Source organism: Notechis scutatus, unplaced genomic scaffold, assembly GCF_049901735.1.
Source record: "Notechis scutatus isolate UNSWTSFEM ecotype Mainland unplaced genomic scaffold, rNotScu1.2 NSCUSCF30, whole genome shotgun sequence".
NCBI lineage: Eukaryota > Metazoa > Chordata > Lepidosauria > Squamata > Elapidae > Notechis > Notechis scutatus.
This window is the reverse complement of record NW_028263153.1, coordinates 93,688-121,330: the sequence shown is the minus strand read 5'-3', so window position 1 is coordinate 121,330 and position 27,643 is coordinate 93,688. Positions and strand designations below refer to the sequence as shown.

The following is a 27,643-nucleotide window of genomic DNA, read 5'->3' as shown; positions in this document are numbered from 1 at the left end:
CACCAGGCTCAGGGTAATCTGCCAATAGATCTATCTCTTACAAATGTTTGGAACTAATTCGAGATTTCATATTTATCTAAGTGAAACTCAGAGACTACTTGATTAATGTTCATTTCTACATTCATTATTCATGAATGATTAGTCCTGATGTATTGTATTTTCTTTGACATTCCTTCTTTTTCTCCTTAGTCTCTGCCTCAGTCCAAATGTGTGAGAAATTGTCATCCTGGATTTGTCAAGTGGGCTAGGGAAGGAGAGCCAGTTTGCTGCTATGACTGTGTTCCTTGTCCAGAGGGGACCATCTCCACTCTGGAAGGTGGGTGATACCAAAGAAACGGGCAGGCCTTGTGGAAGTAGATACAGACCATTTTCACAAGAGTGCAAATTAAAAGACACATTGAAACTCAACTGTATTCTTGTTCATTTTCAAACTGCACAATTCTTATTTCAAAGGAGGAATAGCAAAATGGGGTGATGGAGGAGCTAAGAAGACATAGGAGGATGAGGCAGATCAGGAAAACTTTACTACTGCAAGTGAAAATATCTGTTGTTTTTTGGTTTGAATATCCCCTTCTACGCTTACCATTCTAGGAACCTCTGAATTCCTTGAAACTAGAGCAATTGTCTTAGGTCCACCTTCTGAGTCACGGTGGTGCAGTGGTTAGAGTGCAGTACTGCAGACTACTTCTGCTGGCTGCTGGCTGACTGCAATTTGGCAGTTCAAATCTCACCAGGCTCAAGGTTGACTCAGCCTTCCATCCTTCCGAAGTTGGTAAATAAGGACCCAAATTGTTGGGGGCAATATGCTGACTCTGTAAACTGCTTAGAGATGGTTGTAATGCACTATAATGTGGTATATAAGTGTAGGTGCTATTGCTATTCTGGAAAGATTATTGCAATACTTTCAATATGGGCCTCCCCTTGTGGATCACTGGGAAAGTATAGCTAGTTTATAGTCAGCTAATATACCTCATACACACATATTACCACTGTTCCCAGTAACCAGTCCAGATTATTTGCAGGAGCAGTTTTCCTTGCCAACCAATTATATATCAGAAAGTAGACAGCATGTGAGTCCAGTATATTAAGAAGTGGTATTTAATAGGACTCAGGAAATTAACCGAGAAAGATTAACTGATCAATTATTTACTTCTAGTCTTATAGGTTGCTGTGGATTGGCATATTTTGCTGTAAATCTTTCAGGGAATAGGACTTCCCCAATTTCATAGGAAAAAATGATATTCTTACCTTTTTTTGTGGAGATGTTAAGAAATATATCTTTTAAAAATGCTGCTGGTATCAGCTGTTATCCTAGCAATGTATTCCTTTAAATATAAAAGGACACAAAAATTAAGAAATGTTGTATTTTGGTTTTCTCAGATACAGAAAAATGCACCAAATGTCCAGATGATAAATATCCAAATGAGGACCAAGTCAAATGCATTCCCAAAGTAATCTCCTTTTTGTCTTATAATGACTATCTGGGCATCATCCTGGTCTCTTTTGCCCTACTCCTGTTCCTAATCGCAGGCCTTGTTTTAAACATATTCATTCAATACCTAGACACTCCCATTGTCAAAGCCAACAACCGGGACCTCTCTTACATCCTCCTGGTCTCCCTCCTGCTTTGCTTCTTGTCTTCTTTTCTCTTCATTGGTCAACCAAGGAAAGCCACCTGCCTTCTCCAACAAACTATTTTTAGCATCATCTTTTCCATTGCCATTTCTTCTCTTTTGGCCAAAACAACCACAGTGATCCTGGTTTTCTTGGCCACAAAACCAGGAAACCAATTGAAGAGATGATTGGGGAAGAGCTTGGCCAACTCCATCATCCTTTCTTGCTCTGCTGTCCAAATTATCATCTGTTCCATCTGGCTGGGAGTTTCTCCTCCATTCCCTGACTCTGACTTCCACTCTCAGCCTGGAGTGATCATCCTGCAATGCAATGAAGGCTCTGTTCTCATGTTCTACATCACTCTCAGCTACCTGGGCATCTTAGCTGCCATTTGCTTCACGGTGGCTTTTCTGGCCAGGAATCTGCCTGGGGCCTTCAATGAAGCCAAGTTGATCACCTTCAGCATGCTGGTCTTCTGTAGTGTCTGGGTGACTTTTGTCCCCACCTACTTGAGCACCAAAGGAAAATACATGGTGGCTGTTCAGGTCTTCTCCATCTTGTCCTCCAGTGCTGGGCTGCTGGGCTGCATCTTCATCCCCAAGTGCTACATTCTCATTCTGAGGCCAGACCTGAATACAAAGGAGCAGCTTACAACTAAAAGAAATGTGGAAATGTGAAACTTAAGAATGTTGACTTCAAAAATGTCTATTAAAAAAAGAAATAGTGTTTATTAAGAAATTTTGACAGAATAAGTCAACACAAGCTTAGTCAAAGGAAAAACAGTACGAAAAAATAATAGGAAAAAAAGGAAACAGTTCTTAATTTTCTTTACAGCAGTTATAAATGCATGTAAACATATATTTATCCTTCCTCTTTTAAGATTGTATCATTATTATTTTCTCCCATATTTTATGCATTCTGACAATCTAAAACATAAATCATACATTCTTTTTTTATTTTTAAGCAAAAATTCCAAATAGGGTTTGCAGTCACTAACGATTGTAGTTATCTTTTTCTTGGTATTCCTTGGGCCCAATATATGGATGAGATCTCCATTGGAATGCCTGCATTCCCTTCCCAAACACTTTTGGATAGAAAGACAATTTAGTGATGTGATAGCTAGCTAATTCATATCTCATTACTCACCACCACCACCCCAAACAGAAAAACACTTTAAGGAAATTCAATGTACAGAAAAGTAAGATTTTACACTTAGGCAAGAAAAACCAAATATGCAAGCAATAGAACAAAGTCTCACTTAGAGTCTTGGACTTTAAGGGAACTGATTTCGATAAAGAACCTAGAGACAGCTTGAGAAAGATTCCATGGATCAGAATCCTCAAGGGGAAAACAAACCAAAAAGCTTAGGAAATTTTGAAAAGAGATTATAAAAGCCCAGTCTAACACAATTCCAGTGAAGAAGAAAAATAAGAGAGCTCAAAAGAAGAGATGACTACACAACAATCTTTCTGAAAGACTGAAATACAAAAAGGACAAGAATAAAAAGTGAAAAAGGGGCTACATAACTAATAGAAAATAGAATAGAATTCTTTATTGGCCAAGTGTGATTGGACCTCTGTGATAATATCAAGCAACTGCATTCTCTCGCTGATGATGTAAAGCTATTCAACACCACAGACAATACTGCTACCCTTCAAAAAGACCTTGACTATGTATCAGAATGGTCAAACAAATGGCAACTTCAAATCTCAACAAATAAATGCTCTGTCCTACATATTGGCAAAAAAAATCAGAAAATAATATACAGCCTGAATAGTCAAGACCTTGTTAAGGATCCAAACTCTGTCAAGGATCTTGGAGTACTCATCTCTAATGATCTAAGTGCTAGAGCCCACTGTAACTACATAGCCAAAAAGGTGTTAAGAATTGTTAACCTAATCTTACGTAGCTTTTTCTCTGGTAATATTACACTACTAACTAGAGCATGCAAAACATTTGCTAGACCAATACTCGAATAAAGCTCATCAGTCTGGAACCCACATTATGTATCTGATATTAACATAGTTGAGAAAGTCCAGAAATATTTCACAAGAAGAGTTCTCCACTCCTCTACTCATTGCAGAATACCTTATGCCACCAGACTCGAAATTCTAGACCTAGAAAACCTAGAACTACCCCGCCTTCCTGCAATTTTTTATGTATATAAAATCATTTTTATGCATATAAAATCATACATTGCAATGTCCTTCCTGCAAATGAATACTTCAACTCCAATCATAACAATACAAGAGCACACAATAGATACAAACTCAAGATTAACCGCACCAAACTTGATTGCAGGAAATATGACTTCAGCAACAGAGTGGTCAATGTCTGGAATACTCTACCTGACTCTGTGGTTTCTTCCCCAAACCCCAAAAACTTTAACTTTAGACTTTCTACTATTGACCTCACCCCTTTCCTAAGAGGTCTGTAGGGGGTGTGCATAAGTGCACCAACGTGCCTACCATCCCTGTCCTAATGTTTCTTTTTCTTTTTTACTTATACGTATCAATGTATTCATAACTATGTCTTTACTTATACCTATTATCTTGTAAGCAATTGACAAATCAAATAAATAAAAATAAATAAAATTTAACAAATAAGAGAATATTAGTTTTAGAAGGCCACGACTTAGAGGGGGTAGCATGCTTTCTTATGGGATATCAGGAAAACCACCCAGAAATACTTTCACAGACACTTAATTAGAGATTCATTATTGACCAACTGGAAGAAAATAAGGAAAAAACATTATTGAAAGATACCAATTTGGATTTCAACAATGGAAGCGAGGATACACCAAAATAATTTGGATATTACCAAGATGATTAAATACAAGGACTTATTGGATGTGCAAGGAAATTTGAAATTGTGGCAAGATCTTCAAGACCAGGGAGTACAAATTGATAGATGGGCATATCTTCAAGTTCAGAGTAGATACTCACTACTACAATTAATAGAGTAGATTTGTCTGTTTGGAAGAAATCCATGTTGGTCTTGATGTATTAGGTCATTCAAAATTCTTTTTAATCTGTTTGCAACAATAGAAACGAATATTTTATAATCCGTATTTAACAAGGAGATTGGCCTGTAGTTTTGTATATATCGGGAGTCCAAATCTTCCTTCAGGATCAGCGAAATCAATGTGCCCCTTCATGAGTCCGGCATTCTGGCTGCCAATAAGACATCATTAAAAACTTCCACCATAAGGGGTCCTATCAGTTCACTTATTGCCTTGTATAGTTCCCCTGGGATCCCATCTGGTCCTGGAGATTTACTATTTTTCTGTTTCTCTATTGCTGTTTTCAATTCAGACCAAGTCATATCTTTGTATAATAATTCTCTTCTCCAATTACTTTATCCTTCATTTTATCTAAATAGTTTCTTATCCTATCTTCATTGACCTCCTCCTTTTTATATAAGTCTTCAAAATACTTATGGGCAATTTCTTTTTTCTGTTCTATCCCCTGTTGTGTATCTCCATTTCCATCTATTAATTGGTAAATCAATATTTTTTTCTTTCCCTTTTTAAGTCTATAGGACAACCATCTCCCTGGCTTATTAGCGTGTTCAAAATAAGTTTGTCTAGTTGTATTCAAATTTATAATCATTCTCTCTTGTTCAATTAAATTCAATTTGTCTTTAGTTATTGTCATTTGGTTTTGCAATCTTGAATCCTTTGGAGTACTTTGTAATTGAATTTCTAATTGTTTAATTTTTTGTTGTAATTTGTTTTGCTGGGCATATTTTTCTTTATTCCTCTTGGCATTATAACTAGCCTCTTATTACTAACCTCTAGCCTTTTTAATGCTGCAAGGCATTGCATAATTTTTAGAATCTTTTAGTACATTTTCTATGAAATCAGGATAATCATTAATATTGATTTCATAATTGAAAATTTCACCAAATGCAACCAATTGTCCTTCAGCTACTCTCCATGGAACCACCACTTCTTCAATGTTCCAATAATCTGGCTCCAAATAATTTACAAATTTTAATTGATCAATGTCTTTAAATTGGCAGCCTGTTTTTAAATGTTCCCAATCTATCAATCTTTTCTTCAAATTAGTTACAATGCTTTGTCTAAGTTTTTCAAGACGAAGTCCCACAAATAAATGATTTTGTATAACATTTATATTTTTAAAGGTTTCTGAAGTAATTAATTCATCAACCTTATTTTCATATGCACCCTTTTCCTCTATAAGCATTTCAAGTGATCTAATTGATCTTATCACAAGTTTTTCAGCCTGTATAATGTCTATGTTTTTTGCTTGCAATGCATTAGAAAGGAGAGATATTTCAGTTAGCACATCAATCATCAAGGCCAAATCAGTGAGAAAATATGAGTTTTCAAGATGGGCAGCCATACCGGAGTATTTTTTATTTGAACAGAAAAACTGATGTAGCACTGGATAAGCCCGCCACACAGCTAGGGTTGATCTTAAACTACAGGCAGCCCATCTTGGTCCAAAAACTCTACCAATTTTTATAATTTCAATCTCAAGTTGTTTGGAAATTTTGTTAAGTTCAATTAGGTTCTTATCTGATTGATGGAAAATAGAATATATTTAATCAATAAAAATTTGAAAATGATTGATTTGCTTTATTTCTCTAATAGAATCATCTAAAACAAGTTGCAGATGATGGTTTAAACAGTGCCATATTATAACATTTGGAAACTCTGGCTATCCTAGTGCTTGCCCCATATTTTCTCCCAAGCATAACACTGGCTCCATCAGAGCAAAATCCAATTAAATGTTTCTCCAGATAGTTCCTATTAAACCCAACTTTTCTATAACCGAACAATATATCATCTCTGCATCTTGTTTATCTAATTCTACTAGTTCAAGGAAAATTGTTGGTGAGAAAGCTGGACCCTCAACTTTTAAGTACAGTATAAGAACTGCTTTGGAAGATATTGTTGAGGCTTTATCATCAAACAGATTTTGCAAGTGTTCTCAATAATTTTGCTAAATAAATGTTTCCTTATGTCTTTTGCAGTGAAATCTACTACTGCAGCTGCAGTTTTACATGAATGCAACCCTGTTCCCAAATCTAAACCATTTGTTATTTGTAATTCAATCAAATCTTCTATATACTGTAGGAGATCAAGTGGTAGAAGAAATTAAAACCTCTTCCAGAAAAGTAGCTTTGGATCCAGGTGGGGCCCTTCCAAGGGACATGAACACAGAATATGCCTGTCCTGAAACAAGCCCAAGATTCTCTTTTGGTCTCCAGAGCCATTTATGCACCCAGTGTTTTTGACATAGAATCAACTCAACTTTGCCTTTGAGGCATCTTCTGACTTATTTGTGTAAGATTTTCTGAAAGTTTACAGAAACATTTCTAGTCCTAACATAAAGGCAACAAAATCACTATAATTTGGATAATTGCAAGGAAGAGAAGCATCTGAACCTTGAACAAGTCAAGAGGCAGATGTCCAAAGAGAGAATTCAAAGTTGTAGCTTCTCCAATGAAGCACGTTCACGGGCTGGGTATCATTAATCATATTCTCTAATGAAGGATTTTTGTGTCAAGAAGATCCGGTAGCCTAGCTACAATCTTTTTAAGATAATGGTGGAATGTACTTATGGTTTTATTGCCATACTGCTCCTTCAGATCCTCCCCCTGTGTATGGTAACTTGAAAACAGGCATAGGAATGTTTTATGAGTTGACATTAAAAGGGGCACTACACTTGATGCAGGCATGTGTGTGTGTGGGGGGGTGAGCATGTGTGTGTATGTATGTGATGGTTCTCATTACTGTCAAAAGTTCAATCTTAATTGTCTTTGTTATGTCTGTTGGCTTCCCTTTTGTTGTGTCGATGGTGTCTGGGAAGCCTATTTGTGGGTGTGGGGAAGTGTGATTAAATAGGTTCTTTCTCTGGCCAATTATTCTTGCCCAGGTACCTCGTTTGCTGTTGTTAGTTGACAACTTATCATAGGTGCAGTTCAGTGATCTATTGTTAAAATGTATCTCCCATAGTTTCCTGTCTCAGTGGATCATTGATTTGCATTAATGGTGGAGAGATAGCTGAGACAGTGAGAGAAATAAAACTAATTTTGGAATAAAGAATCTCCTATGATCAGTATTGATTATTAAAATAAAATATACTGTTGGAAGAAATGTCCATCTGGGTTCAGTTCCAAGTGGGAAGAAAGACACTGAAAACCTGGAGATTGCTTGGAAAGATGGTTTAATGGTGGACAGTAGGCCCACATGATTTGAAGTCTTGGGCAAAAAGAGCACATGGGTGACAGAGGGAGATATATTTATAACCTCTGTTGGGCTTTGAACTTGCTTCCTGATCCTGTGGCAAGAAATGTATCCTAATTGGTTGTCAGATTCCCATGGGGTAACTTAGTAGGTTGTCTTTGAGTCCCAAGCTTGGCTGAATCTTGCTGGGTGATGTAATGAAGCGGCTTTGGACAATTCCTATGATGACTTAATGGCTTTGTCCTTGTTTAGATCTTTGTGAAGGCTAATCCCATCACCCTGGAGCTGAAAGCCTTTTGTGTTGTAGATAAGATGTCTTTTGTCTTTCTGGGGATATTAACAAAGGTGGGGGCTGCTTTCCAAGATCATGTTTCTCCTTTTCTTACCCAGGGAGGTATAATATTCTGCCTTTTTAATATTTCCTAGAATATTACAGGATATTTCTTCCAACAATAGGGACTTCCAACCACACCTACCAACTATTTGGCAATATTTGGGGGAGGGTTTACACACAGTTTCAGAGATGGGAAGATCAAGAATGCCCCCTCCATCAACTGTGTCCACAGAAAATGGATCTTTGCTATTTTCATTTCTTCTTTGTGGAATCCAGACTGACTGAACAAGGATCTCCAGCCGTGCTGGAAGCATCTCTTTGGGTGACCCATCTCCCCCTCCCCTCGCAATTGGCAGCCATGGCAGGGCTGGGAGGATGGCATGCACACCCGAGGAGGAGAAGGAGGAGGAGAAGGGTCACCTGAAGGGATGCTTCCAGCACGGCTGGCGATCCTTGTTCAGCCAGTCTTGATTCCAAAAAGAAGAAATGCAAATACCAAAGAGCACCAAGGAAAGCCCAGCCACGGCTTTGAGGGAGAGACACAGAGAGAGAGAGAGAGAGAGAGAGAGTGGGGGAGAGAGAGGGGAAGATAGGAAAGAGTGCTTGGCCAGCCGTGGCTTTGAGAGAGAGAGGGAAAAAGAGGGAAAGAGAGAAAAAGAGGGAATGAGAGAGGAAGGGAGAAGGACAAGAAAGAAAAGAAAGAGAAAAGAGAAAGAAAGAAAAAAGAGGTCTGGGGACGTTTGTGCAAAATGCCGCGACTGGCGATCCTTGTTCAGCCAGTCTTGATTCCAAAAAGAAGAAATGAAAATAGCAAAGAGCACCAAGGAAAGCCCAGCTGAGGCTTTGAGAGAGACACACAAACACAAACACACACACACACACACACACAGAGTGGGGGAGAGTGAGGGCAAGATAGGGAAGAGGCTTTGAGAGAGAGAGGGAAAGAGAGAAAAAGAGGGAATGAGAGAGGAAGGGAGAAGGGTCTTCTAGCCCAACCCTCTGCTCAGGCAGGAAAACTGAGGATGCCAAGTCTGAGTGGAGGGCCAGGAAAAGTTGTCAGAATAATCTTTGGAGGTACCCTATACCAGGGGTCTCCAACCTTAGCATCTTTAAGACTTCTGGACTTCAACTCCCAGAATTCCTCCCAGAATTTTGGGAGTTGAAGTCTACAAGTCTTAAAGTTGCCAAGGTTGTCTGCCCTATAGCATTTCAGAGAAATGGCTGTCCAGTCTCTTCTTCAAAACCTCCAGTGTTGGAGCATCCAGATGTTCTGGAGACAAGCAGTTCTACTGGTTAATTGTTCTCACTGTCAGGAAATTTCTCCTTAGTTTTAGGTTGCTTCTTCTTTGTTCAGTTTTGATCCATTGCTTCTTGTTTTGTCTTCTGCTGCTTTGGAAAATACATTGACCCCCCCCCTTTCTTTGTGGTAATCCCTCAAAACCCTGTTTTGTGACCTGCCTATCACACTCTTGGACAAAGCATGTGAGCCATTTCCTCCTTTCAGTGGTCCATAAAAGTACATTATACTATGTGGATGCAGATAATAACGTTGAAAAAAGGTGAAAATTTTTACTGAACTATAGATACACTGAGGCTGGGGGTAACAAGGAGTGGCTGGGAGGGGAGGGACTGGGCGAAATGCCCCTTGACATGAGTGATGTCGGGTTGGACACGCCCACCCAGTCACATGACCACCAAGCCACACACACAGAACCGGTAGTAAAAAAATTTGAATTCCACCACTGGTGACAGGGGTGCTACAGGAAGTCTGTGGGCCTTTCTGGCAAGGGCAGAGAGGGGCAACTCTGGAAGAGAGGAAATTAGGTGGAGCCCACAACCCAAGCCAGTGAGAGCAGCCTTGGGTGTGATCAGAAACTTCCCTTCTGTGGGAGGGGCCTCCTCACATGCGGTGAGGCAGTTGAACTCCACTGACCTCACAGTCAGTCTTATCACACAGAACCAACATTTTCTTTGCTTGCTTCCTTGCTTTTCTCTACCCTTTGACCAGGGGTGGGATGCTGCCGGTGTAACAACCGGTTCACTAATTCCATGCTTTGCAGGAGTGCACAGGTTTCTAAAATACTTACCTTCGATAAGGGGTGGGATTCTACCAGTTTGCACCTATTTGCTAGAACCGGCTATTAACATTCTAAGCAGTTCGGAGAACTGGTTGTTAGAAGAAATTACTGGCCTAATCTTGTAAGGAAGGCAGGAAGGAAACATTCTGGTGTTGCTTACAGAAACTGCCTCTCCGTTAACCCTTATTACATTCTTGGCAGGACTAAACTTCCTGTCTCAGGAACTCCTCAGGAGTTTTTTCCCCCTCCTTTGCTGGTACTTTACTTGTGTGGAGTGACCATTCAAAGTTACAATGGCACTGAAAAAAGTGACTTATGACCATTTTTCACACTTACAACTGTTGCAGCATCCCCACAGTCATGAGAGGCCAGGTGAGGAGATGCATGCCTCGATATGAGTGATATTGAGTTGGCCACAACCAGCCAATAACATGACCATCAAGCCATGTCCGGCCAGTCACATGACCACCAAGCCACACCCATAGAACCGGTTGTTAAAAAATTTGAATCCCACCCCTGCCTTCAATGTTACTTCGGGAAAGTAAAACAGCTGAGGCATGGCAATCCGTTCTGCCGTGTGAATCCTCTGAGCAGATATAGGTGAGTACAGTGCAGGAGTGGGCAGGCAGGCCCACATGATCAGTGGATTGAACTGGTTTGGAGCCAGCTGATAATTGCAGCTAAGGATTCACCCAAACTGGTCCGAACTGGGCAAATCCCACCCCTGTCTTTGACTCAGTGGAGTCAAAGTAAGTAATTTACAGATTTTGAACTGACCTAGAACTAAGGATAAATTTCCTGATAGTGAGAACAATTAATCAGTGGGACGATTAATTATCCAGAAGTTTGGGAGCTCCAACACTGGAGGTTTTAAAGAAGTGATTGGCCAACCATTTGTCTGAAATAACAATAGCAATTGCACTTAGACCAGGGGTCTTCAAAATTGACAGCTTTAAGACTTGTGGACTTCAATTCCCATAATTCCTCCTCCAGTCATGTTAGCTCAGGAATTCTGGGAGTTGAAGTCCACAAGTCTTGAACTTGCCAAGTCTGAAGACCATTGACTTAGACTTATATACCACTTCACAGTGCTTTACAGCCCTCTCTAAGCCATCATCATATTCCCCCCCAACAATCTGAATCCTCATTTTACTGACCCTAGAACACTGGTGGCTAACATTTTTGGGCTCCTGTGCCAAAAATTGTGTGCATGATGGCGCTTGCACGCTTGCGTGCCAGCACCCAGAAGGCAATGTGCACCCCTCATGACCCCTGCACATGGGCACGCAATCCCCCTGCCACACACACCCCACCACCCCCTTACCTGCACTGCGCCTCACAGCTGATTTTTGGCTGGTTTGAGGCCATTTTTGGCCTCCCAGAGGCTTGAAAAAATCCTCTGCAGGCCAAATAGGCCTGTTTCGTCACTTCTGGTATTACAGGAAGTAACGAAATGGGCCTATTTAGCCTGCACAGGCTTTTTTCAAGTCTCTGGGAGGCCGAAAAAGGCCTCAAGACAGCCAAAAATCATCTCTGAGGCACACGTATGCACAGTGAGGTAAGTTTGCCTCGCGTGCTGGCACAAATGGCTCTGCATGCCCCGCATGCCATAAGTTTGCCATCATTGCCCTAGAAGGATGGAAGGCTGAGTCAACCCTGAGCCAGTGAGGATTGAACCCCTGGCAGTCAGCAGAATTAGCCTGCAAAACTGCATTCTAACCACTGTGCCACCACAGCTCTTATGGAAATCTCCATTCCCACCCCACTCCAGGGGAAGGATACTGCAAAATCCCCATTCCCTCCCCACTCCACTAATCTGCTTTCCAGCTCCGTTCTCCTGTGCAGGGCAAACAAAGAAGACCCAGCTGATCAGCTGGGACTCGGGAGGCAGAGAATAGATGGGGGCAGGGGCAGTGAGAGGTGGTATTTGCCGGTTCTCCAAACTACTCAAAATTTCTGCTACTGGTTCCCCAGAACTGGTCAGAACCAGCTGAATGCCATCAGCCTGATGGTCAAGATAGAATGCTTCAAAAGCAGCCACCATGTCAACAAATACTTGTCAGTGGATTGAAAATGGTGGCAACTTCCAGGAGGCATGAAGCACTGCAAGATGTCATTGGGGCAAGATCAAAGTGTCAGGTTTCTAAGTGATGAAATCCATTCAAAAAGAAAAGAACAAAGCCCATCTTCCCTAATAATTTCTTTTATTTGGAATAACATCAAATTGGCAAAGTCTGTTGTAATTCCAGATCTGACACAACCCAGAATTACACCACATAATATTGGAAGTTAGAAACAACCCCTAAAAGTCACATTCTCCAATAAAAGTAAATCAACGTAGCCTGGTGTCATCAATCTCCACCACCAGGTCTCAGCAAGGTCAGCTTTCGTTCCCACGGGAAGAAACACCTCTTAACCTAAATAACTTTCTCTATCTCCACTCCTCCTTCCTTAGGAATGTGCAAGCCTGAAACCCTTCCTGCCATAGCCAGCAAAGAGAAAGAAAGAAAAGGAATATATAAAAAAGGCTAAAAAAATGGCTACACATATATCAATTTTGGGCTTGACACGAAGAAGGAGAGGCTTCCAGCCAGAGGGAAAGATGTCACCAAATCACATCTGGAAGGCCACAGGATCCCCCCAACACTTCTGTACCGTAAAGAGGACTTGGTGGGGGCACAAGAAAGGAGAGACTTGCACCCACTAAAGAAAGAGCTTCCATTTGGGGAAAGGAGATGGCAAAGGTGTATGTGTGGGGAGTGACCCCAGCAGGAAGGAACATGGCTGCATTTGCATTCAGCTCTTATTTTCCCCAGGCTGGCACACTTTGATGTGAAGGGATATAGAAAGCTCTGATCTTCAGTATGGAGAGAAGTCCAAAGTCTGAAATCATCCACTGACCTTTTTTGCCTAAAGCCAAGTTCTACATCTGGAAAGATTTCCATTTAAGGCTTTCCAGGTCAGTGGGTTTTTTGGGGGGGTATTTTTTTATTTTTTCTTATTTACAAACATATCACTGTGTGGACAGTGTGGTACCAGGGTGTCTTACATTTTAAAACAAACATAAAAATATTGTTCATATTCAATAAAGTTGACAGTCTTATAAATTTTTATGTTAATACAGATATTATTTGATTATTCACCATTTCAATATCTTATTTTTGTCTCAATCTCCATATTATAAATATCCCTCCTTTGCTACAAGAAGAATATTATTAATCATATTTGTAGTGCTTAACAGATTTATGTGATTCCAATAATAATTCACCAATTTATATTGAGTCATAATCTTCCATTATTTATCCCCTTTCTAATTTTTAATTTCTCAACAGGTCAGTGTTGAGAAGTGAACTGCAGCTGACTCCATCTGTTTCCTCCAAGTCTCTTTGGAGGATTCGACCAAAGAGCAGAGCTAAAACTTTGAGGATAATTCTTCCTCTCATGACAGATCACTGAGTAATTCAGTTAGTTCTTGGATTCAAAGTTTGTTAGGGATTTCTCTGGAGAGAAAGGGAAAGGAAATAATCCCCATATGTTTCAAAATGATAGGGTAGAGATAGAATGAAATTGGTCATCAAGAATTGAGCGGTTTGAAAACTTCATCTTTTAAATTGGTCCCAGAGGGAATACACGGCACCTGTGACTGAAGAAAAAGAAATCTGACATTTGTTGTCATAGCAGTTAAAGAGAAAACCCTGGGGATTACTCAATGTCTGAACATGTCACTGAACTGAAATAGCTTCCTACTGAGTTAAAAGCAATATTTTAATTATTTTGAAAGTTAGTGCTGAAGGACAATATACAATATATATAAATATAATTAATCAGCATTAAATTTCAATTTTAATTATTTTGTAAGTTAATGCTGAAGGACAATATATATGACAACAAATGTCAGATTTCTTCTTCTTCAGTCACAAGTGCTGTGTATTCCCTCTGGGGCCAATTTAAAAGATGGAGCTTTCAAACCTCTCAATTGTTGATGACCAATTCCATTCTATCTCTACCCTATCATTTTGAAACAAATGAGAATCAAAGTGTTTTCTTCAAAAAGTTAAATTAATACTGATCCAAAACCAGAAGCAAATGCTACTCATCACTACTTAATTTTTATATTGAGAAGATGGGATGGTGATAGTTCTCCACTATTGTTAAAATTGCAAATAGATCATTGTTTGTACTGTTTTTTATCTGCCATAACCAGATAAAATTCAGGTGAACCACCATAAAAGCAAAAACATGGAGCAATAAGGGAGCCCCCTAAGCAATTATAAAAATGTCACCATGCTTATAGGAAGACAGTTACTACCCTTTTAACACTATATGAAATAAAAATTATTATTTAAGGATTGAACTCAGAAAGAGGAGGGGAAGTTCCTCTGGATTTCTCAGCTTCTTTTGGGTTTCATTCTGCCCCATCTTTGGATTTGAGTCTCTTGCACAAGATAAGACAAGATAAGAGCCCTATAAATCAAAAAGATCCAATAGATTACACATGTCCTACAATTTAGGAATAAATAGAAAAAGAAAAAAAAAGGAAGAAAACTGTTAAAAATATAATAGAGAGAATGCAGCTCCATCACACTAAATGACATAATGAGACCTATTGAATTGTAATGACTGAATGAAGTTTTTGTTGCAGTGACAACCACACTAATGAGATGGTCTCTTGACCAGTAATAGTTCTGTGGATTTTCTCTGTCTTTCTGCTTCAAAGATGGGGGGCATTTGGGTCTGACCCTCCCAGAGTTTCTCCCGTTGAGCCCAAGCAGAAGCATTAGAAGCAGGAAATACAAAGTCCATTCCTCCTTGACCTGAATAAGTTACTTCTCTTTTTCTAAACCACAAGAAGTTAAAAGAATTCAGATCAATCTCACAAAAGGGGAATGCCAGAGACTTAATGAGCTTCACATGGAAAGGAAAGGCACATTCAACAACATGCCCCCTGCCTGACCTAAATCTTACTCAAAAGACAGAGCATGACTAGAAGCATTTATCTTTTTCTCAGGCAATATCCCTGCCATATTTCTTCAATCTGATGTTTACATCAAGTCACTGGAGAAGAAGAGGTCTCAAAGAGTGTGATGCTGATAATTAGAATGTGAAGCAACTTTTCATCTGGGGATCTGAACTTCTTCCAGGACTCCATGTGCAGAGAAGTAGCTGGAGTTAAGCATGTTAGTGAAAAATCACAGGTACGCCCCTGGGTCACTGTTCTGTAGTGCTTCTGGCCCTTTCTCCTGGGCTATGTTAGGAAATTAATATTGGAGGTGAAGAGTTCAACCATCAGGTGAAAGACTTCTTATGTCCTTCTGGATGGTAACTTCCCTTTTATACTTGTTGACATTAACAGAGACCACTGGGAAAGTCCCATGCTTGATTTTTGGTACTACTACCAGTATATAGCAATAGCATTTAAACTTATATACTGCTTTATAGTGCTTTACTGCCATGTCAAAATGGTTTACAGAGTCAGCATATCGCCCTCAACAATCTGGATCCTCATTTTACTCACCTTGGAAGGATGGAAGGCCGAGTCAAGCTTGAGCCTGCTGAGATTCGATCTGCCAAATTGCAGTAGGAGTAGCTTCCAGTACTGCACTCTAACCACTGTGCCACCGAGGCTCCTTATGCTGATGATATCCAGCTCTCTTGCTGTGGTGATAATACCACTCTATAAAGCCTTAGTAAGACCACAACTAGAGTACTGTATTCAGTTTTAGTCACCACATTATAAAAAAGATGGTGAGACTCTAGAAAGAGTGCAGAGAAGAGCAAGGATGATTAGGGGACTAGAGACTAAAACTAGGCCCGGATAGTCTAGTGAAGAGAAGGACCAGGGGAGACAGGATAGCAGTCTTCCAATATTTGAGGGGCTGCCATAGAGAGGAGGAAGGGGGTCAAGCTATTTTCTAAAGCACCCGAAGGCCAGACAAGGAATAATAGATGGAAACTGAACAAGAAAAAATTTAACCTGGAAATAAGGAGAAACTCACTGACAGTGAGAACAATCAACCCAGGGAACAGTAGCTGCCCTCGGAAGTTGTGGGAACGCCATCACTTGAGACTTTAAAGAAGAGATTGGACTGCCATTTGTCAGAAATGGTATAGGGTCTCTTGCTTGGGCAGGGGGTTGGACTAGATGACCTACAAGGTCCCTTCCAACTCTGATTATCTGTTATCTATTATCTGAAGGGAGTCCCAGACATAAGGTTATCTGATAACAGCTTAAACCTGTTGGGTCTCAGGAACCAGAAAAGGTCATAAGGGCTATCTCACTTTCCTTCAGTCTATGTGGACAGAGTCTTTGGTAGTGACTGAGGTAATGCAGGCTACGTTTTCTGATATTCAGTCCATAATCCCCATGAAATGGAACAGTGTTTGTTCTTTCTTTTCTTTTCTTTTCTTTTCTTTTCTTTTCTTTTCTTTTCTTTTCTTTTCTTTTCTTTTCTTTTCTTTCTTTCTTTCTTTCTTTCTTTCTTTCTTTCTTTCTTTCTTTCTTTCTTTCTTTCTTTCTTTTTGCAAAAGATTTTTTATTTTTTATTTCAACAATCATAACATTGTGTGCAGCAGTGGGATTCAATTGTTTTTACTACTGGTTCAGTGGGCGTGGCTTGGTGGGCATGGCAGGGGAAGGTTACTGTAAAATCTCCATTCCTTCCCCACCCCACTAACCTGCTTTCCAGCTCTGTTCTCCTGTGCAGGGCAACCAAAGAAGACCCAGCCAATCAGCTGGGACTTGGGAGGCAGAGAATAGATGGGGACAGGGACAGTTAGATGTGGTATTTGTCAGTTGTCCGAACTATTCAAAATTTTTGCTACCGGTTCTCCAGAACTGGTCAGAACCTGCTGAATACCATCTCTGATTGTGTGAACAATGTGGTTCCGGAGTGTCTTACATTTTAGTACAAATATGACAATATTCTTCATATTTAATACAGTTGACAATCTTTTAAAATTTAATATTAACATGTAATATTTTGTTAAATTATCAATCTTAATTATTCAATACTATATTATGTTATTTTTGTGTCAATCTCTATATTCTTAACATCACCCCTTTTACTACAGATTATATATTGATAATAATATTTTCAGTGTTTAACAAATTATGTAGTTCTCATAACAATTCACAAATTTATGATAAATTATAATTTTCCATTGTACTGTATCGCCTTTTTAATTTTAAATTATGCCACTATTATATTTGGCAAAATCCCCTTTCTAGTCACATTTTGATACAATGTCCTCAGCTTCTTAGACCCTGGATCCTTGCCCATCCTGTTCTTTTTAGGATAACTGGGCTAAGGGGTTAATCTTCTGTATCCAAGATATTCTTAATGTCAACTTTGAATTGGACCTGAATGAAACCATCTTTTGTTGCTTCATAGCTGCGACATACTATGGAGGGAGGATGAGGGGGAATAGCTAGACAATCTCCTAGACATGGTCTAGTTATTCTCCCTTGGGAACCAAGGTCATCCCAACAGGTGGCAGTTGGAGGAGGAACAGATGTGACCAAGGAGCCCGTCAACTGTTTTGATTGGATAATGTGACCGGTGACATGTGGGGAGGAAAACTAAATCTTCCAATTATACTGTAAGCCTGGGAACTTTTTAGAGTTCGTTCTTACTAGTTGTGCTGATATGATGTATCCAATAAACATGTTCTCTGAGGAACCTTTCAGCCTTGGAGTTCTGATTTCTTCATATGTGTTACTCAAAAGGTTCACATTAGTACTTTGTGGTAGTGGAAATGATGCTAGCATCCTTAGAAGAAGTTCTTATGCATCCCTTCTTTTAGAGTTTCCAACCTTCCCAATTTTAGTAAAGATTCATATTATAGTGTTTTGGACCCATCAGAACATCTATAGTCAAAGATTCTGGACCCAATTTAGTCCAGGATCAGTCCCAGACATAAGGTTATTGTGATCCTTCTGAATGACCCATCACAACTATTAACTTGGGCATGTAGGACCTCATAGGCTTTACAAATCACGAAGTGTGGTGTTCTACTGTTTACTAGCCTGGGATTGGGCATTGCCTTGCAATGGTTCTGCTACTCCCATAGTGAACGGCTTCAGTTGGTGGCCATTGGGAGATGAAATCAGATTCGTGGCTTTGTGATTCAGGATAGTTCTTTCCATTCTGTTATTTAATACCTATGCAATTTGGGAGGTCATCTGGTTGGGTTGCAGCACAGTAAAGGTAAAAGTTCCCCTCACACATGCATGCTACTTGTTTCCAGCTCTAGGGGGCGGTGCTCATCTCTGTTACAAAGCTGAAGAGCCAGCGCTGTCCGAAGACATCTCCATGATCATGTGGCCGGCATGAATAAACACCGAAGGTGCATAGAGCACTGTTACCTTCCCACCAAAGTGGTCCCTATTTTTCTCCTTGCATTTCTTATGTGCTTTCAAACTGCTAGATTGGCAGAAGCCGGGACAAGGAACGGGAGCTCACTCCATCATGTGGTGCTAGGGATTTGAACTGCTGAATTGCCGACCTTCTGATCAACAAGCTCAGCATCTTAGCCACTGAGCCACCATGTCTCCCTTGTAACAGAGTATATCTATGCTTTGCATTGCCTATGATTTGCCTCTTGTTCCATGCTGGAGGTGCCAGCCAAATTCAGTTTTGGCCTGGCTGTCAATTATGATCTGAAAGGCACTTTAGCTGCTATCAGAATGAATAATTACTCAAATTCTTAAAATGTGTCAGGGTCATTGGCAGTAGCTGAACACCAAATTTCTCTGAATGTTTTTCATGGAGTTCTTTTTTGAAAATTTATTTTGGTGAAAGGGAAGGGAGTTACAAGAATTTGGATCATTCAGCCATTTCTCACTTAGAAACTCTACATTTGATTTTCTTTGACTCGGTATACAGAAATATAGAATACAGTTATTCAGATATCATAATGGTGTTAGGTCTAATGTTTTGTATTTGTTCTGGTAGTAAACTGCTCTTTTGTATTCAGATCTGGCCTCAGAATGATAATGTAGCATTTGGGGATGAAAATGCAAGTCAGCAGACCAGCACTGGAAGCCAAGATGGAGAAGACCTGCACAGCCACCATGTATTTTCCTTTGGTGCTCAGGTAGGTTGGGACAAAAGTCACCCAGACACTGCAGAACATCAGCATGCTGAAAGTAATCAGCTTGGCTTCGTTGAAGGCTCCAGGCAGGTTCCTGGCCAGGAAAGCTACTATGAAGCAAATAGCAGCTAGGAAACCCATATAGCCAAGGACAACATAAAACATGGTGACAGAGCCTTCATTGCATTGAAGGATGATTTCTGTAGGCTGAGAGTGGAAGTCAGAATCAGGGAAAGGGGGAGAAATTGTAATCCAGATGGAGCAGATTATAATTTGTACAGCAGAACTAGAAAGGATGATGGATTTGGCCAAGCTCTTTCCCAACCATCTCTTCACTCGATTTCCTGGCTTTGTGGCCAGAAAAGCTAGCACCACTGTGATTGTCTTGGCCAAGAGAGAAGAAATGGCAACCGAGAATACAATGCTGAACACCATTTGTCGGAGAAGGCAGGTGGCTTTTCTTGGTTGACCAATGAAGAGAAAAGCAGACAAAAAGCAAAGCAGGATGGAGACCAGGAGGATGTAGGAGAGATCCCGGTTGTTGGCTTTCACAATGGGGGTTTCTCGGTATTTAAGGAATATGGCTAAAACAAAATCTGTGGTTAGGAACAAGAAGAGGGCAAAGGAGACCAGGAAGATTCCCAGATGTTCCTCATAAGACAGAAAGACTATGTTTTTAGGGATACACTGGACTCGATCCTCATTTGGATATTTATCATACAGACACTGGGTGCATTTTTCTGTGTCTGGGGAAAGAAAGTAAAGTTTCTGTTATATTTTGACCTATCAAATTTCAAGAAACACCTTCTGTGGATGAGAGCTAATGCTGAAGACAGGAAAGCCATAGTAAATGGTAAATGAGTCCACATATATTTCCTTATTTATTTAAAGTGTTGGTCTAGCTGCCCATGTTTAGCAAAATTTGAGCATCCTGCAGGCCAGCAAGTTCCCCCACCCCATATACACAAATATAAAAACAACAATGAAATAAAACTCAAAAGAGAAATGACTGGTGCCAGGACCACCCCTCAGTGATACAGCCCACCACATTCTCATCCTACAAGTGACCTCATCTTATCCCAATGTCTGGGGGAATAATCAGGTTTCCTGAAGGTTAAGAGGATGGAAGCCTGTTGGATTTCAAGGAAGAGGGTTTTAAATAGGCAGGAGCTGCAGCAGAAAAGGCACACTTCCAAGAACCCACGGAGGTGTCAATGTTTTAGGGAACACCCCTGGAGTATCCCTACTATATTAGCTCTCATGAGACAAGTAGACAACCTCAAAGAGGGGAAGTCCTCTATATACCCATGTCCTATGCCATGTAGGGCCTTAAGGGTGAGTTTAATAGCAGTTGGAAGAAACTGGGAGGCTGTGCAGCTCACACAATAGGGATGTAGTATGGAAGAATGTAGGGAAACCTTTGTGAGTTATTGCATTCTGGACCATCTATAATCTATATCTAGAATATTGTAGCATTTCAAATAGAAAGTAATCAAGTGTAGGAAGAAATGTCCAACTGGGTTCATTTCTGTGTGTGTGTGTACAGACACACGCGCACACACACCGACTCTTGGGCCTTGCCTTTGAGCTTCCTGTTCCTGTCGCAAGGGCAGGTACTCTATTGGTTGCTGTAGGGGTCATGTGCAAATCCTAGGAGTTTGTCTGATATAAGTCTGGTTGAACTGTGCTGGGTGATGTAATATGCCATGTGGTGAGCTCTGCTGCTAGATGGATAGAGGGCTAATCTTATTATGTCCTGAGGGTCATGTCTTAATCCCATCAGCCTGGAGCTGAAGATCTAATTTTCTTGAAGATAGGCTGGCCCAGTCTTAATGTACACCAAATATCTGCTGGGGGCAGGGAGCTGTTCTTTGTCTTTGAAAACCTGTTTGTCCTTTTCTCATCCTGGGAAATATAATATTCTGCCTTCTTAATATTTCCCAAAATATTTCATTTTTCTAGGAAGGGTGGCTGCTATTTTCTAATAACAAGATGTGATCAACAAAAGGGCACAATCTGTGTAAAGACTCCTCTGGACATTGCTACCCCCTGCATATCAAGTTGTAGCTGTAACCTTGGAAGATTTCCCAAATTGTGCACCACATCCATCCAGGGGAGGGCTACTCCATTCAGAGTCAGAGGCTTATCCGTGGTTTGTCACTAGACATTTGGTGGGTAAAAAAACAAAAAGCTGATATAATAGGAACACTCCATCTTGCTAGGGTTGACAGTCAAAGTCTGTTCCTCCCCATTCAATCCACAGACTTTTCAGGTGCTCAGCAACACAACAGCACTGTTTTGACCAAGGCTTCTTGAGATAGTAACAATCACATGCTTTGTCCCAAAAACCTTGCTTTTATTTCAATGGCTGTGAATTATATTCATTCACAGCCCGTAATGAGTCCCAAACAGTTTGTGAATAATCCAACAGAAGTCTGCCACAGTGTTTTTGGGATAGGGCTGATAAGCACCCACTTTTATTGCCCTTGAAATGCTGCCAGCAACTAAATTGCCAATTAGCTGTACAAGGCCAAACAGCGTACAAAGTCAATACAGAGCTTCAGAGTTTTAACCGATCAGAACGAACAAAGTTGCTTCCTGCAAAGGCTCATGTCCCTTTGCTCCTCCTTTATGTCTTATGGGAGAGGCCAATCATCTCCAAGCCTTACTCTCGAGTCGCTCCTTTTTCTTAACTGTTCTTGCCTTTTGGTAGCTCTGTGCAAGTGCTCACTGGGAGCAGGCTCTCCCTGTTCCTCTGCCTCGCTGATATCAGATTCTGGAGGCTCCGGAGTCAGCACATAACTCCCAGATAGCCCTGGCCCCATCTCTGTGTCAGATGCAAATCCCTCGTCCAAGCCCTCCCCAGACTTCAAGACTGGCCCATGTTCCTCCCCACTGTCCGACTCTGCTGCCAGCTCTGCAGGCCACCGGCAGACCACAACAAGCACCACCTACCTGTCCATGGTGATGTAGTGATGATACCATGCACTGTGGTAGCAAATGATTTCACCTGGCAGTTTTATGTAGATGATAAAGATGAGTAAAACCCAAGTTTTGAGAGATGCCCCATTGTAGGGACCAAGGTATGACCTCTCTCACCTAACAACACCAACTGAAAATATCTGTGATGAAAGGAGAACCAGTCAAAATGATACCTCCCACTCCCCATCCCCTGAAGCCGGGGGGATGATTGATGGTATTAAAATCCACTGGTATCAAAAACTACTGATTTGGATTGATGGTATCAAAATCCATTGAGAGATCCTGGATGATTTGCAGCTTTCCCATCCACACCTCTTCAGAGTTCATCTGCAAAGAGCAGCCAAGGCCATCTTGGTACTGTATCTTAACCATGAGCCTGGGAATTGTACCTGAGCATCAACCATGCACTCAACAAACTTCCCTAAAAATATTGGAGCCTTGGAGCCTGGATAAGAATTGTCTAACATGGTCAAGTCCATGCAAGACTCTTGAGAAGGAGGGGGTAACTTTAGGGCAGTTGGCATAACTCTCTCCTGGAAAGAAGCACTAAACTACCCCAAAGTTAAATTACTTCCAAGCCTTGAGGCCTTAACATGCACATTAATCAAAATGCTCTGGATAGATCTAGTTCCTTTTCATCGAATGTCACCCACCTTCCTGAGTGGAGATGGTCCCCTCTGGGCAAGGAACACAGTCATAACAGCAAACTGGCTCTCCTTCTCGAGCCCTCTTGAAAAATCCAGGACGACAATTTTCCACACATTTGGACTGAGGCGGAGCCTAAGCAGAAAAAGAAGGAATGCCACAGAAAATATATTAGGACTCACCATCCATGGGAAATGTAAAAAAAGCAGACCATTAAACAAGTAATCTATGGGTTTTACATAGGTGACTGAACTTTCTAGGTAAAGGTAAAGGTTCCCCCTATCCAGTCATATCTTAATATAGCTTCAACCACAACAATACAGATACAATTACAATGTAAACATATATGAACTCAGTGTAAACCGCTCCAAACTTGATTGCAGAAAGTACGACTTCAGCAACAGAGTGGTTAGTGCCTGGAATGCACTACCTGACTCTGTTGTTACATTCTCAAACCCCAACTTCTTTACCTTAAACTAACTACTATTGACCTCACCCCATTCCTAAGAGGTCTGTAAGGGAGGTGCATAAGTGCAATATCGTGCCTACTATCACTGTCCTATTGTCCCCATTTATTTGTACCTATTTCCTGTATTCATACTCATATAAACAATTGACAAATCAAATAAACAAATAAAAAATATCCGACTCCGGGGAGCAGTGCTCATCTGCATTTCTTAACTGAGGGAACCAACATTGTTTGAAGATGTTTCAGTGGTCATGTGGCTGGCATGACTATACTCCGAGGTGCACAGAATGCTGTTACCTTCCCACCTAAATGGTACCTATGTATCTACTCACATTTGCATCCTTTCAAACTGCTAGGTGAGCAAGAGATAAGGTAAGTAAAATGTCTAACTAGTTCCAAATGCTTCTAACAGATTGGCAGATTCCTCATCTAGTTCTTCCCTTTTGCTTCTGACAGATCACATTGTAATCAAGGAATTTTCTACTTAATAAAGTCGGGTGGATGGAATTTAAAAAAAGATTAATGTATTAAATGACAACCAGCGTACCTGTTCTCATGGCCATATTAGCATTCATTGCTACATATCCATGATTCTAAAAATATGTATAGAGTAGAGTTAGAATAGAATAGAATAGAATAGAATAGAATAGAATAGAATAGAATAGAATAGAATAGAATAGAATAGAATAGAATAGAACTCCTTATGGCTGTCAGGCTGATGACATTAGACAAAAATTGAATGCCCTGTTTCTAGAATTTGAGTGAAATGAGTTGGAGGTTAAGCCAGGTCCCTTAAAAAAAGCCAGCCATGTCTATGGAGATTCTCACCCATTCAGGTCATGGTTATGTTCCAAAGGAGCTTTTTAAAAAGGCAACTGGACTTTCTTGGTTTTTCCTTGAAGATGGTTTCCTTGAAGCAGAGAAATGTCTTCAAGAAATGTCTTCAAACAAAAGGAAGTATTTTGAAAAAGCACCTTTGGAGTAAGTCAGGCATCTTTTGCTACACCAGATGTGACATGAGTAGTATGAGCCCTGTTTTTAAGGCCCAGTTGATATCCAAGACAAGGTTCTTTTCTGTTTTGGAACTACAATTAGGGGAGACCAACTGGCATGGAAAGACAGATCCACATTTATATTTAGTTATATCTGGAGCCTCCTTTTTGCCCAGAGATTCTTAAGCTAACTAAGAGTCGAGATAAAAATTGCATTCAGAGATTTTTTTTTCCAGATGAAGTGCCTCCTTACAAACTAAAGGTCAAATCTAAGTAGCATTTCCTTTCAAATTGTCCTTCATGATTTCTGATATCAGGAAGGGCTTTTCTTTGGGTCAAAATCATGTCTCAGTACTTCAGTCTTCTGGCTCAGGGCACTATCTCATAGAAGACTGGTCACTGAGATTTCATGTGAACTGAAACACTTGGAACTCATTCCTAGAAGCAGAAACGCTATTGCACTGTCCAGTGGAGCGAAAGAGAGGCAGGGATGATTCTGAGCAACTTAAAAACATCACAAGATGATGGACTTGCTCTTTCATGGGACACTATTCCAAACTAGGACAATCTGACTCCTAATTCCAAAGTTCCCCCCCCCCACTAGGACCAGCACCTCCAGTTTTGATTCAATTTCATCAGATTCATTCCAAATCTAAACTCAGATACTGTTCAACAGAATTGCCTTCTCCTTTGCTATTTTGAAGACAAGGATCATGCAGGGGTGGGCTTCAAATTTTTTTTCAATGGATTCTCTGCCTGGTTGCTGGGTGGGCATGGCCAAGGTGGGCATGGCCTAGCTGGCTTCCTGCATCATGGTGGGATGTGTGTTTTTTTGCCCTCCTCGGGCTCTGGAGGGTTTTATGGACCATCCAGGAGGGCGAAAATGGCCTCCCCAGGCTCCAGAAGCTTTCTGGAAGCTGGAAACAGGCCCATTTCCAGCCTTCCCGAACTTCTAGGACACCCATTTTTCACCCTCCATGACCCTCCGTGCACACCCTGCATCCAAAACAGGCTGCGTGGGGACTCCTGGGAGGGTGGGGTGAGGTGGGCGGAGCCAGCTAGGAGAGGGATTTGTGGGTTCTTTGAACTGCACAGAATCTTAGCTAGGGACTCTCCCGAACCCCTGTGAACCCCTAGCAGCCCATCCCTGGGAATATATGAAACTGAAGTTACCAGCACAACAATCCCCAGCACTTGAGGGCCTCTCTCACAGGTATTATGGAGATACTAGATTGCAGAAAGGACACAAAAAAACCATGATCTGTGTCTGAAGTCACTCAGCATCCCATGTTGGACAATGCAGAATCAGCTTAAAACAGTATTGTATACTATAGTATCTGATGGGAACCTTGTGTCAGAGCTGTGTATCTGTTATTCTTCAATGAAAGAAGAAGTGGGGGGAGGTTGGTATAAGTAATCCTTTTTGATGTAACCTGAATATCTTAAGTCTTGTATTGGATCTGTATAACTTGCACATGATATACAACTGGGGTCTGGAGCCCAGATGCCTGGAAACTTGTCACCTCTTGGAGAGATAGCAAGAGAAGAAGGGGCCATAAAAATTCCAGCTCTGAAAGAAACTTCCTGGGAAACTTTTCTCAACTACGTTCCCAGGAAAAAAAAGGGGGAGGGGAAATTAACATGTTGCTTCTTTGTATTGACAAAATCCACATCAGACTGGGAGGGGTTCTAACACCCTTTATCTATGCTGCATGCCTGGAAGCATATTAGACCCTGCTTTGACTATTACCTGGATAACTTTCTTTTCAATAAAGAATTCCTTTTGAAATACCCAGTTTTTAGAAGTTCATTCTAATCATTTGAAGGGGAGAGAGTCTGGGCCTTTGTAATAGCACTGAAGCTCCCAAGCAGTCTAAGAACACAATAAGGTTTCTACTCCCCTCATTTAATTATTAGAGAAAGTCATCCACTTAGGTGACTAAACTTAATCCATTTCAAATTTGTCCTAAGGCTATGGAAAACAGAGAAAAGACACCAATATTTCATACACCTTGTTATGCAACTTCAGCCATGTGAGAGCATCTTGGTTGATAAGAAGTCTCTCTCTTTCAAAATTGCCCAATTTCTTTTCAATTAAATCATCCTCAGGGAGAATCACCCAGCTCATGACATTCAGATCTGCTGCTACACCTCCATTTCGGTCCAAGTACAGTTTCTCCTTGGAAAGATTGCAAAATTCATTCTTTTCCAGAAAGGGATGGAACTAGAATAGAAACATGCAGCAGTTTTAAAAGCAGAAACCTTGGTGTTTTTTTCCACATTTGAATATTTCTTCTATGATTGTCTTACTTGTGAGCATTGTGAATTGAGAGGACACATGGTACCATATCTTTCAGTGTGCTAAACAAAGATTCGGCAAAATTTGTGGATCGTATATTGAGAAAATATAATTTACAACATTTACAATTTTTAGGGAACTATAAAGAAGGTCACAAAAAAACCAACTGGATATAAGTACAGATTAGGTGAAACCTGGCTTAAAAACAGTAACGGTGAGAGGGATCTTGGAGTCCTAGTGGACAATCACTTGAATATGTCAACAGTGTGCAGCTAATAAAAGCTAATACAATCCTTGGTTGTATAAACAGAGGCATAGAATCAAAATCACATGAAGTATTAATACTGCTTTATAAATCCTTAATAAGACCACACCTGGAATACTGCATCCAGTTTTGATCATCACATTACAAAAAAGATATTGAGACTTTGGTAAACATGCAGAGAAGAGCAACCAAGATGATTAAAGCCAGGAGACAAAAATATATGAATAGAATAGAATGAATAAATGATCTGGAAGGGACCTTGGAGGTCTTCTAGTCCAGCCTTCTGCTCAAGCAGGAGGACCATATTATTTCAGACAAGTGACTATCCAGTCTCTTCTAAAAAACCTCCAGTGAGGAAGCACCCAATTTCTGGAGGCAAGCTGTTCCACTGGTTAATTGTTCTCACTGTTGAAAGTTTCTCCTTAATTCCAGGTTGCTTCTCTCTTTGGTTAGTTTCCAACCATTGTTTCTTGTCCTGCATTTTGGTGCTTTGGAAAACAATTTGACCCCCTCTTCCTTGTGGCAGCCCCTCGAATACTGGAATGCTGTTATCGTATCTCCCCTAATTCTTATTTTTTTCTAGATTAGCCAAATCCAAATCCTGCAGCTGTTCTTCATATGTTTTAGTCTACAGGCCTTTGATCATCTCAGTTGC

At 40.6% G+C, this 27,643-nt stretch overlaps 3 protein-coding genes across 4 annotated transcripts in view; 1 reads left to right on the top strand and 2 right to left on the bottom strand.

Moving 5' to 3' along the window:
* Positions 1-13,699, top strand: part of LOC148128518 (vomeronasal type-2 receptor 26-like) — a 35,474-nt gene extending 21,775 nt beyond the window's left edge. The window contains exons 6-9 of the mRNA XM_087948874.1: positions 190-316; positions 1,381-1,496; positions 11,686-11,801; positions 13,576-13,699. Coding sequence (XP_087805000.1) covers positions 190-316; positions 1,381-1,496; positions 11,686-11,801; positions 13,576-13,699 — 483 coding nt within the window. The remainder of the gene's footprint in view (positions 1-189; positions 317-1,380; positions 1,497-11,685; positions 11,802-13,575) is intronic.
* Positions 13,700-13,748: 49 nt separating this feature from the next.
* LOC148128515 (vomeronasal type-2 receptor 26-like) overlaps positions 13,749-27,643 on the bottom strand; it is a 35,044-nt gene continuing 21,149 nt past the window's right edge. For both annotated transcript variants that reach the window (XM_087948881.1, XM_087948880.1), the window contains exon 4: positions 13,749-13,880. In XM_087948881.1, the coding sequence (XP_087805007.1) occupies positions 13,818-13,880 (63 nt within the window). In that variant the 3' untranslated portion in view covers positions 13,749-13,817. The remainder of the gene's footprint in view (positions 13,881-27,643) is intronic.
* On the bottom strand, positions 18,223-26,738 carry LOC148128517 (vomeronasal type-2 receptor 26-like). Its single transcript, XM_087948883.1, has 3 exons — positions 26,436-26,738; positions 22,972-23,098; positions 18,223-20,082 (listed from the first exon to the last, which is right to left on the bottom strand). Exons 1-3 carry the CDS (start codon positions 26,550-26,552, stop codon positions 19,172-19,174), a joined length of 1,155 nt encoding a protein of 384 aa, XP_087805009.1. The 5' UTR covers positions 26,553-26,738; the 3' UTR covers positions 18,223-19,171.

Coding starts and splice junctions, on each gene's coding strand:
- LOC148128517 (XM_087948883.1), bottom strand. CDS start 26,552: ATGAGCTGGGTGATTCTCCCTGAGGATGATTTAATTGAAAAGAAATTG. Junction 23,099..26,435: donor GGCTGAAGTTGCATAACAAG/GTGTATGAAATA, acceptor TTTTCTGCTTAG/GCTCCGCCTCAGTCCAAATG. Junction 20,083..22,971: donor GACCATCTCCACTCAGGAAG/GTGGGTGACATT, acceptor TTCTTTCCCCAG/ACACAGAAAAATGCACCCAG.